The sequence below is a fragment of the Labrus mixtus genome, chromosome 22 (assembly GCF_963584025.1).
Source record: "Labrus mixtus chromosome 22, fLabMix1.1, whole genome shotgun sequence".
Taxonomy (NCBI): Eukaryota; Metazoa; Chordata; class Actinopteri; order Labriformes; family Labridae; genus Labrus; species Labrus mixtus.
In genome coordinates, this window is record NC_083633.1 from 18564384 (window position 1) to 18577227 (window position 12844).

General features: G+C 39.3%; 2 protein-coding genes across 3 annotated transcripts; one reads left to right on the plus strand and one right to left on the minus strand.

The window, feature by feature from the left end:
* Positions 1 to 1249: 1249 nt before the first annotated feature.
* LOC132956203 (bile acid-CoA:amino acid N-acyltransferase-like) lies at positions 1250 to 4873 on the minus strand. Its single transcript, XM_061029502.1, has 11 exons — positions 4655 to 4873; positions 3975 to 4181; positions 3786 to 3885; positions 3511 to 3701; positions 3262 to 3429; positions 2867 to 2982; positions 2602 to 2684; positions 2425 to 2518; positions 2208 to 2288; positions 1901 to 2042; positions 1250 to 1648 (listed from the first exon to the last, which is right to left on the minus strand). The coding sequence occupies exons 2-11, from the start codon at positions 4165 to 4167 to the stop codon at positions 1524 to 1526; spliced, it is 1293 nt and encodes a 430-aa protein (XP_060885485.1). The 5' UTR covers positions 4168 to 4181; positions 4655 to 4873; the 3' UTR covers positions 1250 to 1523.
* A 389-nt stretch (positions 4874 to 5262) lies between these two features.
* Positions 5263 to 10938, plus strand: ssbp1 (single-stranded DNA binding protein 1). 2 transcript variants are annotated; one of them, XM_061029503.1, is made up of 7 exons: positions 5263 to 5692; positions 6845 to 6930; positions 7387 to 7444; positions 7550 to 7690; positions 9400 to 9490; positions 10025 to 10113; positions 10201 to 10938. In XM_061029503.1, the coding sequence occupies exons 2-7, from the start codon at positions 6907 to 6909 to the stop codon at positions 10242 to 10244; spliced, it is 447 nt and encodes a 148-aa protein (XP_060885486.1). In that variant the 5' UTR covers positions 5263 to 5692; positions 6845 to 6906; the 3' UTR covers positions 10245 to 10938. The 2 variants fall into 2 exon arrangements, with proteins under 2 accessions (XP_060885486.1, XP_060885487.1); XM_061029504.1 differs by having other exon boundaries at positions 5269 to 5692; positions 9403 to 9490.
* The last annotated feature ends 1906 nt before the right edge of the window (positions 10939 to 12844 follow it).

Below are 12844 nucleotides of genomic sequence, written 5' to 3' on the forward strand. Positions count from 1 at the left end.
AAAGACACCAACTTCTTTTCCTACTTTATTAATATGTCTTATTAAGAATGTTGACTGTATAACATGGTTTTGTTCACCTACAGGCTGGGAATGACTGAGGATGTTCCCAGATGGAGTGATTTTCATCTCAACATGAATCTGATAGAAATGTTTGTCTAAATATATGACGTGAACCTACATCAACGTGGATCTAATAGAAATAATATCGAAATGAATGTATGGTGACGTATATATGTTTAGATTCTTATTCTTAATCTTATTGAGTAAACTCGGTTTAGTTTAAACAATTGTCCTCCGGTCAGAATGAGAGTGACCCTTCCCCTGCAGGCCCCCCTCCTTCGGCCGCAGCTGATAAGAGTTCACACAGAGTCTTTGCCGAACTTTCTGCTTCACGCACAATTTTTGGAACATCAATTCTTTCTGGCTCAAGCAAGGTTTTTGAACTTTCTTCTCCAAAGTCTTTGCTCTTCAATTTTGAACGCCAATTCCTTAATTTGGATTCATCAAGATGGCCATCCGGTTAATCTGAATTGGAAATCGACGTATCAAAAGACTCTTTAATATTTTTTCCTGTTGGATCCTCTTGGAGCTTCTGAGACGGCGGCTGAACCGACGTACAATCTCCATCCCAGCTGCACACTCCGACCAAGTTGTTAAGGCATCTAATCTGGCCCGTGGACCTCTCTGGGCCTGAAAAGAACCGCTTGCCAGAGACTGAAACACGGGACCAGCCGGCGGAGTTTAATTGAACACATCTCACAGTAAGACTGCTGGTGGCAAGGGGTGTTGGAAGATTAAGTCTTGAGTCGTGTCTATTCAGAGCCCTCCTTTAAATCCAAATAGAATCCCAAAATTACTTTATCAACTTTTTCTTTTTGACCATTTTCTGATCAAGTCATTCAAACAATACAGCGTCTTATCTCATAACTAAATATATAATGTCACCATACATTATAATTGCATTATCCTGATCATAATAATCATATTCTTCATCTGTTTCATCTATACTTTATTGTTTACCCCTTTTTATATTAAATTTTACACATAAAATTCAGGACTTTGTCTGTGTGTTTTCTTGTTTAACATTTCCAGAACTTACTTCTTTCAAGATATGAAACTGACTGATTAATTAATTAACTTATACCATTAAAGTTATTTTCTTCCTTTAACAGGAAGTGGTGCCCCTTCTTAAATCCGAGGTTAAATAAAGACATAACATATTAATAATTTAATTACACTATAACATCTCTGAGGAGTTTTAATCTTTGGAAGCCAACAACATCAGAATAATAAGAGCTATAGTACAACTTGTCCAAAACATTTCATGTCGTAGTAAACAAAGACCTACAGTATTGACAACTGGAATGACAACTTTATGATGAAACTAGAGGCACAATTTGACTAATGTAAAAAACCTTATCATTCAAAAAACTAACAAGTGTTGTTTCATATTTCATACAAAATGCAACTTGGTTTAACATGCTATCAACACACTTTGCTGTGTTTTCCTGGTTCTGCAATCTTTACATCTTGGCTTTGGGAGTAGTGCTGGAGTAGAGATGATGATGTAGGTAAGCTAAGATCTTCCTCCAGGAGTCCTCCTGAGCGTCTGAATGAGGTTTAGGTTGTCCTCCCCACAGACTTATCACTGAAACACACAATTACACAGTCTAGAGATGATTCTTCTACACAGTCCGTGTGTAATTACAAATAATTACATTATGTATGCAATAACTATAAGTCCTTCATGCACACCAAAGTTTGTCCTGGAGTTCCACAGGGTTTTGTACTCGGACCTATTATTTTACCTTATATGCTTCCTCCAGGACATATCATGAGGGAACTCTCCATGAATTGATTTTGCAATGCTACTATTGTCAGACAAGGAAAATGAACTCACCTTTCTCTTTTGTGGTGGGAATTATAAAGTTAGTAGCTCTGAAGTGAGGTGAGTAGGGCGGCTCGATCAGATGTCCGGTGTTGGGGTATGTCAGCGTAGTCAGCAGTTGCAGGTTCCCTCCAGAGCGCATCATCTGGGTGATCTGAGGGTCAAAGAGGTCAAATCAAAAACAGCCCAAACAACTACAGTGATGGTTGAATTTGTAAATTTGCAAAAGCTGCAGTTATTTGGATTATTACAGCAGACTTTCCCCCATTGTCGTGTGTGTGTGTGTGTGTGTGTGTTCGGTGTGTGTGTGTGGACTCACATCCTCAGCAGCCTCCACAGCGGGAACGTTCTGATCATCATCACCGTTGACCAGCAGCATGTGGCATTTTATTTTCCGTACCTGAGAGAGAAAATAACTAACTAACCTCTCTATTTATTTTTAAGGTGTGCTGAACAAAATGCATCAGCGTATGTGCATTGCATCCCTAACAGCAAATGTGGATGACTTATGTGTTATAAGGGCAGCATGTACTTACATCAACTTTCTCTGAGAGGTCAGTGGGAATTGGTAAACGCACATCTCGCGATATCTGGTAGTTGTTCTCATCGTAATGCTCCGTCTCTAGCCTTCTAGAAAACAACATTTTGCACATCACTCAAACGGTTCAACAGTGCGTACCGTATTCATGCTGCAAAAAGATAAGAATTCCTACTTTTTTTCGAGTTTGAGGTTTAAATTTAGAGCCGTTCCAAGTGGATACAAGTGGTGGCCGCTGATACAAACACAACAGCGAGGCTGCAACACAAGACAATGATACACATCAAGCTCTTGATCCTCACCTTGTTCTGGATTAAATGCTCTTGAAGTCAACATTTCTGCAGTCATTCAAAGAAGGTTAGTCAGCAAAGAAAGGCATATCTACAACCTGCCAGCCGCAAGCCCTTCATTTATATGGTTTAAAAACATTTGTTACTTGCCGTGATTTTTGTGCTTACAGCCACCAAGTATATGGCCACAACTGTCCCAAGGGAAAGACCAAAAATTCCAATGCTGTCTGGGATCACTTGAGGATGGTCCTTGATGATATTAAATGCTGTATGCGAAGAAGAAGATAACAAGGAAAACTATTGCAGCTACTGCTCAATTAACAAGCGTTTTAAATAAGAGTCTGGAAGAGCATGTCGTAAAAAAACTCCCCAGTGTATTTTTTGAGTAACAAAACTCAAAAAATCAGGGCTGTAAAGGAGGAATGTGTAGTCAACAGAAAAAAAAAGAAATGTGTAATCCAACATGAAGGTTTGAATTAAAAGTAAAAGAGTCTGATGCATTATTATCTTCACATCTGTAAACTCAAGAAGAGATAAAACAACACTGACCTCGAAATATTGTATCTGTAGATCTGCTGACTGCAGCTCACCGGGGGAGAAGTACTGCAGCGCCAAAGAAGCATAACCATGAGACGCCAGCAAGGCCGAACGATACTCCAACAGCCCTCCTCCACCTCCCCACATATCCAAAAGCCCGGGGAAGGGTCCAGGACCTGAGGAGAGAAGAGTCTGATTATTAGTTCGATCTCTCTATCAGCATCAACTGGGCGGAGGAGATGATGATGCAGGTGTACCTGGAGGTATGAAGAAAGTCCCTTGCACTCCTTTTTCTTTGATTTCAATCCTCTGGACTCCAGGAGCCATGTACCATCTCTCTGTGAGCACGGAGGCCAGAGGAGACTGCTTCCTGAAGCCCTCGGTTATGTGTCCACTGTAGACGGAGATGTGGACCAGCATGGGGCTGGTGACTTCCCTCTTTCTCAACCTGACGGGCATAGATGGTTTGTCAGGGGGAAACAGGCATTGTAAGAAGTCTGCAGCTTCAAACAGACAGCACTTATCATTTTACCTGAGACCCGTGCGGCTGCCGGGCTCAGGCCGCATGCTCCACAACAAACCCATGGCTTCTTTTCCCGTGTACGTGCCCCCAAGACTCAAATCCTCTGCAACTACAAAAGCATTGAAATGTCAACAACATGAAAACAAAACACAGAAAAAGCATATCGTCCTCACTGCACATGGTAGATTTAAACCCCACCGGACACTGTTCCTCTGTGATCACTGACGTAGTGTCCATAAGCCTCCCAGTAGTCCTTGTCCTCCGAGTAGAGGAGGGCGTGAAGTGTGACTGGAGATGCTGGGGGCAGATTCTCCACCACCACCTTGAACGTCTCATCAACCAGAGCCCGAGTGGGGACAACAGAGAGACTTGTAGGAATAGTCTGGGACATGTTCGCCTTGTGGTCTGTGAAGAAATGTAAACACATGTCCAAAACGAGAGCAAAGTCAAAAGCGAGAAAAATGTTAACAAAATGTGCAAAGTTTGCAATGACAGTAGGAAACCTCCCTAAGTGGGCCCCATCGTTATATAGACGTTAACGCTGGTTGGAGGGGCCACCTGTGAACTTTTTTGTCTTCAGGGTCCCACCAGACTCTAAAATCGCCACGACTACCCTAAAATATCGAATCGGAGTGAACAGTTTGGATATTATCTTGTATTATACGCAAAATTCAGAGATTAAATCCCCTTACATCAGCTTCAGAGATGGTGTTTAAAACACCTTAAACGCAGCCTGTTGTGAAGCTGTGCAGCAGTAACATTACACACAGATCAGTCAGCTCTCTTTTTTTACAATCAAAGACATTTTCACGCTGGACCAAACTTTGAACCTGTCATTGAAACGAGATCTAAAAACAGTTTTTTATCAAAGGACTCACAGCGCTTGACGCAAAGTCCTCTCAAGTTCAGGAGGTCAAACGGGAATGAATCTTCAGAGCACTGTAACCGTCTCGTGGACTTCACTTTCTGCACTTTCGCAGGTGAGGTCAGATAATGTTTGACAGAGGGCAGGCTGACTTTTGTCTCTACTTTATGGCATTGCACAATGGATAAAGCACTGAGTCAATAAAATGCAGCATGTATGGCTACTATTTGAAATGCATACTTTAGGGGTGGATATGAAATAATATTCACGGTACAAACATGTAAAGCAGATCCAAACAGAGTCATTTAAGTAAAGGCAGTGGTAACACATGAATACACTACAGCTCAGATATATATCAGAGTCTACAGGCAGTGGTATAATTCAGTGCAGTAAGAGCACAGACAGTCCAGATGAGTGTACGTACTGCAGTGCTGCTGTAACATTCAGACCCCCACCCCGGGTCTATGGTGACGGGAGCAGTTGTGAGTGAATTTTAACTTCCAGGTTGATCTCTGGACTAAAGGTCAAGGTGCATGCTGGGTAAAGTTCCTCAACAAGATTATTGTATTCTTATGTAAGGCAGACAGGTTTTTAGTTTAATCTACTCACAGCGACGAGGCACATCACATCATATGACATATTTGTGTTTTAAATATGCATTATTTCTTATGCATACTTAAAAAGTAGAGGGAAAAGGCAGAAATATTTCTGATTATGAGGTGTGTCTCATCTTTTGTTGTGAGTATTTATCTGAGATTAATATGGGGACATAAAATAATACATAACAACATAGGGAGAAAAAAGGGATTACCTTATTTGACAGGCGGATTTGAGATGACTGTAAAGGAGAATGGATCCTGGAGGTGGCAGTAATGCAACAATTTGAACGCAAGCTGCTGAAAAACACGAAAGAAGAAGAAACTTTGTGAGGCGGAACCTTTGCGCGGAACCTTTGCGCGTTTCGGTGGATTATCGGATTGTCGGATCTGTATTGGAGACGGACCGGAAGCAGCGTGAGGTTACCGAAGGCTCTTCAGAAGTGTTGCACCTGGTAAGTTTACATCATGCATGCATTTTTTTTTATTGTTTCTTTAAATTATAGTCACACTTTTCCACACACACACACACACACACACACACACACACACACACACACACACACACACAGCTGTAACTCTGCTGTATCTGCCGCTGCACACAGGAAACCAAAGACTGAACGGAAAACGTCACTTTGAAAGGTTAATTTCACGCCAACATCAGATGGCGGGAGAGCTCGGGAGCCTCATTGCTGCTGAGAGAAATCCTCTCTGTGACTTTGAGCCCATGTTATGTTATTATATCATGTTTCCCTGCAGCACATTAAAACATCTTAATCTCACCAAACCAGTCTGAACTCCGCTGGTTTGTTGTTGTTGTTGTTGTTGTTGTTGTTGTTGTTGTTGTCGTCGTCGTTGTCGTTGTCGTTGTCGTCGTTGTTGTCGTTGTCGTCTTTACCTGCATAATAAATCAGGTCATTACACCTGCTAACACTTAAAGCTGGACAGAGGCTTTCAGGGATTATTGGACTACTGAAAAATTGAGTATGTGGCCTTTTGTAAATCAATTAATCTTCTTTTTTTTTTTTTTAATGAGAAAATGTTTTTGTTAAATCAGAAAAAGGGGATTCCTCCTCCTCCTCCTCTTCCTCCTCCTCCTCCTCCTCCGTACTTCCTGATGCATAATGGGATTAAAAAGTCAAAGTCAACTTTATTGTCAATTTCAAAATATGCCAGAGATACAGTGGAATCGAAATTGCGTTTGTCTCTGTCCCACGAGCAATACAACCAAAATAAGATAAAATAAGATAAAATAAAATAAAATGAGGTAAAATAAGATAAAATAATTGAAGGTAAAATAAGATAAAATAAAATAAGTTAAAATAAGATAAAATAATTTAAGGTAAAATAAGATCAAATAAAATAATTTAAGGTAAAATAAGATAAAATAAAATAATGTAAAATAAGATAAAAAAATAAAATGAGGTAAGATAAATAATATTTACAGTAATAAATTCTAAATTGTGCAAAAGGTACAAAACAAAATGGTAAATAAAATAAAATTTAAAGAAAAAGTAAACTTGTGCAATATGTGCAATGTGCAGTAAACTGAGTGTACGTTTGAATAGATCCACAATTTTATTTTTTTGCCTTTTTGTGTTTTTCAGATCAGCTTCCTCAGCCTGCAGCCCAGTGTTTCCTCCAGAGCCGTTTGTGCAGCACCGAGAAGATGTTTAGAAGTGCCTCAGCTCAGGTGAGCAAGAAATGATTTAACACTGAAGCATAGGTAGAAATAGTCCAATCCAATCCAACTTTATTTGTTAAGCACTTTAAAACAACCACAGTTGTCCAAAGTGCTGTACAGAAGAATAAATAAAATACATGACAGCTCGCATGAGATAAAAGAAAACTACATGTGAAATTCAAGACATAAAACACAAGTAAAATGAATAAATAAGTCGACTTCTTACTGTGTGTCAAAGGCCAGGGAAAAGAGATGGGTCTTAAGGCGAGATTTAAAAACAGGCAGAGAAGAGGTGTGTTTAACATGCTGAGGTAAATCGTTCCATAATTTTGGAGCCGCAACAGCAAACGCACGGTCCCCTCTGAGCTTCATAACAGAAACACAACACATAACAAGAACATAAAAGTGAATGCAGCTCGAGCCACGCTTTCTCTGCAGCAAATAATGGATCTCATCTTTGCTCAGATCTTCAGACAGGCGGTGAGATACAGGAGCACGGACACCAACCTCATCCTGGAGAGATGTGAGTAAACGTTCTGTGTGTGTGTGTGTGTGTGTGTGTCGTCGTCTGATGATTATTACCAAATTACATTTTCCAACAATGGTCATTTCTGTGTCTTCATCCCAGCGATAAACCGCGTACAGCTGTTAGGACGAGTGGGTCAGGACCCGGTGATGAGACAGGTGGAAGGTCGAAACCCCGTCACTATCTTCTCAATAGCGACCAACGAGATGTGGCGCTCTGGAGAGGGAGAGATGAGCTCAACAGGTACGATGTCAGAGAAGACCGAATGGTAGAAATTTTAAAAAAACAAAGGTTATTGGGAAAGTGAGTGCGGTTTGGTTGATGCATCATTCATGCACTCTTCGGGTGGTCCCAGTTTCTGACTTAAAGGGATACTTCACCCGTTGAAACATGAATCTGTGTTGACATTGGGTCATATATGTAGAAATGTGAAATACATTTTGAAGTTGGTTCCTTCTTGGCCGTGAAAAGGCAGAAAGTGTCTTTTTGGCTCATATGGATGAAAGACACCAAATCCCAGAATGCACAGCCCCGCAGGCCACTCCCACTAAGGTCAGGTTTACAGACATATTTACTTCAACACATAAAGCCGTTTGCTCAACTGATTCCGAGATTTCTTCCAGAAGGAATTGCTATCTTGAAAATTCCTGTCAGAAAACAGACTCTATGTCTGTGTCCATAGACAAACAGTGAGAGCACCGACACTACCAGTCCGCCCCAGCTCGAGCTGGCCGCCGACAGGCAGGCCTTATGTCTCGGCTGCTGAGCTGGCAGCGGCCAGCAATATAGCCGCGAGACGGTTGCTGTCGACAGGCTGTTTTTTTTCACTGGAAGCTCCTTTTCAGACTCAGAAATACAAAGATTTCACATCTCGGGAAAATGAGGGCGGGATGCACGACCATTCAAAAATACTACCAGGTTTCTAATGATACAAAGATGAATGCAAATGGGTGAAGTATCCCTTTAAGTATTTTCTGCCCTTCAATTGATTTGACTCGATGTCATTGTGAATGAGGGTTGCTCCTCAATGATCTCTCGAGTATAAATAAAGGTTGAATGAAAAAAAAAAAAAGCAGGTTAGAGGTACGTTTCACAGGTGAGTCTAATTTCTACTGTGAGAAAAGGGCTCTGACTGTCATTGTGCTCTAATGCTGTAAATTCACTCGAGCTTCACTTTGCTTTTTTTAATACTTTTTATTTGATAGTTTTGAAGAAAACATAAACTGACAGAATGAGCATATATACATTTGTCTATGGTTTGTATAGAAGATCTACATATAAGTGCATCATCTATACAGGCATGGATAAACATTCTACGACAGAAAAGAAGAGTGAGCAAAAAGGAAGGAAAAAATAAAATAATAAAATAGAAAGAGAGCAAAAGAACAACAGAGCATATTAACTTATCAAAAAGAACTAAAATAAAAAAGTTGGCTTCACTTTGAATGCAGTTCTCACATTTCACCACTAGAGGTCAGTGTTACACCCTGACTTCTGAACACATGACAGATTACTGTTGTTTGATCTCAAGGTTTTAAATGATCATACCCAGCGTGTGGCGGTGAATTAAAACAGCAGAGACTCTGTAATACTGAAGCACTTTGAATTGCCTTGTTGTTGAAATGTGCTATATAAATAAACTTACCTTGCCTTACTGGTTTATCTGTCCCTGAAGTATTCTTCAACAACACTTAATGCATTATTTAACATCCCTGTTTAAAGTCCATACATCAACAAAGAGCATCATAGAACTATCGACCATGATGCCACTGAAGGTTTATTTAGTCAAAGTAGTGTTTTCATGTTAGAAAGCTTTTATAGCCATGATGGATGATCAGAATATCGACTTTGAAATATGAGCTGCACAGTTAATATGAACACTAACCATGACAGTGATGTTGTGTGTAGCTTTGTGACCGAAGCTGCTTCATGTCTGTTTGTTCTTCTGACAGCAGGGGACATCAGTCAGAAGACCACATGGCATCGTGTGTCCGTGTTCAAACCTGGCTTGAGGGACGTGGCGTACCAGTACGTCAAGAAAGGGTATGACCTCCACTTTTTTTTTTTTTTTTTTTTTTGCATTTATACCCAAGTCATTTATCTTTTTTTGATACTATGCTGAGGGCAGACTGTTAACACATAAAGAAACAGCAGGTTGCAACAGCTGCAACACGGTATGCAACAATAACATGTGTGCTGCCACTTCCATGTAAGAGAGAGAGAAGACAAGAAGTCACAGGAGGAAAGAAGAAAACTCAACTGGACATGATGTTTTGCCTTCTTACTGTCAGAGTCACAGTTTTACATTTTCTATCCTGGTAAGCGATTTGTTGACATCAGACTTAAAGTGTCATCACATCGCTGTAAAGTCGACAAGTGTGTGCCCCCCTCCTCCAGATAAAAATCAACATCAAGGCTTCAGGTCCCTTTTTTTTTGTTGCCCAGCCTTCAGATCAAATGTAAAACTCCCAAAAGCTGTTTAATCTGCCTGAGCCAACAAAAGACTGAAAACGTTTGTAATCTTTTTGAGACTCATGTGACTGATCCTGAGTCTGTGTCTCTCTTTCTCTGCTTCAGGTCGAGGATTCTAGTCGAGGGGAAACTGGACTATGGAGAGTATGTGGACAAGAACCAGGTCAGACGACAGGCCACCACCATCATCGCAGGTCAGACACCATAAAACATGTGTGTGCCTCTTTATTATAAATATTACGGCTGTTTTGGGTAAATCTTTTGTTCCCTCCGCTCTCCAGACAACATCGTCTTCCTGAGCGACAACGTTCGAGACAAAATGTGAGGGGGTTTGCCTCTTGTCAACTTCTTTTTGTATCTTCTTGTTTATACAAAAAAAACAACAACACTGAGGACCTGAACGCCACCAAAGAAAATAACTGACTCCCCCTAGAAGAAGGAGACAGAGTATCCTGTGTCACCCTGAGGAGACTCCTGCACACTCTGAGGCATCAGGAGAAGAAAAAATAGCCCAGTGTATCTCCACTTATGTATTTGATCATGTATATAACCCATAAAACATAAAGTTTATACCCTTTTTTTTGTTTGTACTCAAGTTTTATTTGTGAAAAATAATGTTAGAAGCGAGAGGTGAAATACAGTGTAAGATGTTTCACTGAAGTTGTAGCTCCGTTGAGAGCGACTCTTTTCCGGGATGAGGATCATTAACAAAAGTTTTTACAGGTTTTCTTCATATTTGTCAGTAAATAATCTTCTCTTTAGCTCATTACATCAGGAAATGTTTCTTTGCAATAGGCCTGCAGTTTACAGCTCATACTGCAAACCGGTTGTCAGATTTGACCTGACAACAGTTTCTGTATTCCTGCTGTATGCTTTAAGTTTGTAGCTTACTTCAGTCCGAATGTTATGACTTTTTCTGTGTTTTGTTTAGCTTAATTTTCTAGCTGTGAGGCAGAATGAAGTAAAAAGCACTTAATTGTTTTACATCTTTTTCATCCAATAAAATCCTTCATCTCCAATTTGAGTTTTGATTTATTTTAAGTGTAGAAAAAAACATTTGCACATCCATTTTATAAGACAGGTGTGTAGGAGAGCAATGTGTCCATCACAAACTTAAAGGTAAAACTCACTCACACTGTCTATAACCTGCAGACAAACATTTATCAGCAACGTTTTGGTACTAGACCTTCACCAAGCAAAGGTCTAGTACTAGGTTAGATTGTGTGGGAGTTTCACCTTGAAGATTTATTGAGTTAACAGTTGTTGAAGATGTATCCTACTTTTCAAGGTAAATTATCTGTTAAAAACATTTACAATTTAAAACAAAGTGGTTAGAAATCAAACTCCTAAACTCTGCAAGAGAGGGAAGAACTCTAATCTTCAGAGTTTGCGCGAGGGCGCTCCATGACATTGGGACATCAAAATATGCAAATAGCTGTGCAACAACGGCTCCAGTATCATGCTGATTCACTGTGGTTAACCCAATACCAAAGTGTTGCTTCAACTTAAAGGAAGTTTGAATTGAAGCGCTGCAATCTCAAGAAAAAAAGACAAGATTTTTGTTTTTCTTAAGAAATTAGTTCAGCTTGATAACATCATTTTGCCCTGTGTTGACCGCATTGTGGTTTCTTGTTTGCATCTCGTGTTTTTACTGGGGGTTTTTTCTTGCATCAACACTTTATTTAGTGCCTTGTCACTTTCTTGTCAGTTGTTATTGCTGCGATCTGTTTCTCATTTCCTTTCTGGGCAGTGACTTGTTAACTTTCAGCTCACTTCTGCAGGTTCTTTGTTTTCTAAGAGCTCCTATAATACACTATAATCCTCACCATTTGTTTAACTCTTGTTTGTGTTCATATTCAAGCATGTATGATTTAACCTCCCTTGTGTTGCACAGATGAACACACTAATAATAAACAATATAAATTATCAAAGAAAAGTTGCAAATAATCCATTAGAAGCAATCTAAGAAAAGTCAAAAATAATCCTAAAAGTGTAAAAAAGAAATTACTGAGAGATATGTATATAATAAGTTATTTAAAAAATGTATTTTAGGAAGATATACTTGAAATATTGTGTCTTGTTTTTATTTATTTTTAACTCATTTTTAGTCAGCGGGCGTTGATTGGCTGACTGTGATACCAGGGCGGGCTTAAGTCAAAAGTATTCTTGGCCAAAATGAATTGGTTACAGGCTCTCTCAAAGTCTTTTCTGATTGGTTTGGTCAGCTATCCGTTTAAAAGTTTGGGCGGTTCGAACTGTATTTTAAGAAAGACGTGAACTGATTGGTCAATCTGTTGGGTATGAGGCGGGGCTTAAGTTGTTGGGTAAACCTATGGATTCAGCTACGGGAAGCTTCGTAAAGGTAACGGAGGTTAGCTCAGGTAAAGACCGGGAGTAGCTGAATTTGATGAAAATTAAAAGCATTAAAGTAATAAAACGGTTAAAAAACGTTAAATATACGAGGTTACAGTTATAAGGTTAAAGAAAAGGACGAAGTTGATAGCTAACTGTGATTAACTACTACGCTAGTTTGGCTAAAGAAGTATTTTAAAACACTTTTTCGAAATAAAGTATACTTCTTTTTTTTGAGTTAGCATGAGATGCTGTACACGGATACTTTAATCAAATTCCACTCAGGAATATTATTATTTTTAATTCACGATACTAATATATTGCCAGTAAGTCGTTTATTTTGCATAGAATTCAAAGGAATGACCTGAAATTAGAAGCGAGTGTTTTATTTTGAAATTGAAAACCGGAACAACAAAATAATCGATGTAGGAGTCGTAAACAGTTGGAAGAGATTAATTAAAACAAGTTTTTATTCTAAATTTAATATTTGCTATTTAAAAGCGGATAAATTCCAACAGGCATCGTAACTTCTGTAATTTTTATTTTATTAAATTTTTTTTTTTACTCTTTATT

Excerpts from the sequence above, each read along its gene's own strand:
- ssbp1 (XM_061029503.1), top strand. The coding sequence starts at position 6,907 with ATGTTTAGAAGTGCCTCAGCTCAG. Across the intron at positions 9,491-10,024 it reads TACCAGTACGTCAAGAAAGG|GTCGAGGATTCTAGTCGAGG; the intron begins GTATGACCTCCA and ends TCTCTGCTTCAG. Across the intron at positions 10,114-10,200 it reads GGCCACCACCATCATCGCAG|ACAACATCGTCTTCCTGAGC; the intron begins GTCAGACACCAT and ends TCCGCTCTCCAG.
- LOC132956203 (XM_061029502.1), bottom strand. The coding sequence starts at position 4,167 with ATGTCCCAGACTATTCCTACAAGTCTCTCTGTTGTCCCCACTCGGGCT. Across the intron at positions 3,702-3,785 it reads GGCAGCCGCACGGGTCTCAG|GTTGAGAAAGAGGGAAGTCA; the intron begins GTAAAATGATAA and ends TATGCCCGTCAG. Across the intron at positions 2,289-2,424 it reads ACCTCTCAGAGAAAGTTGAT|GTACGGAAAATAAAATGCCA; the intron begins GTAAGTACATGC and ends TTTCTCTCTCAG.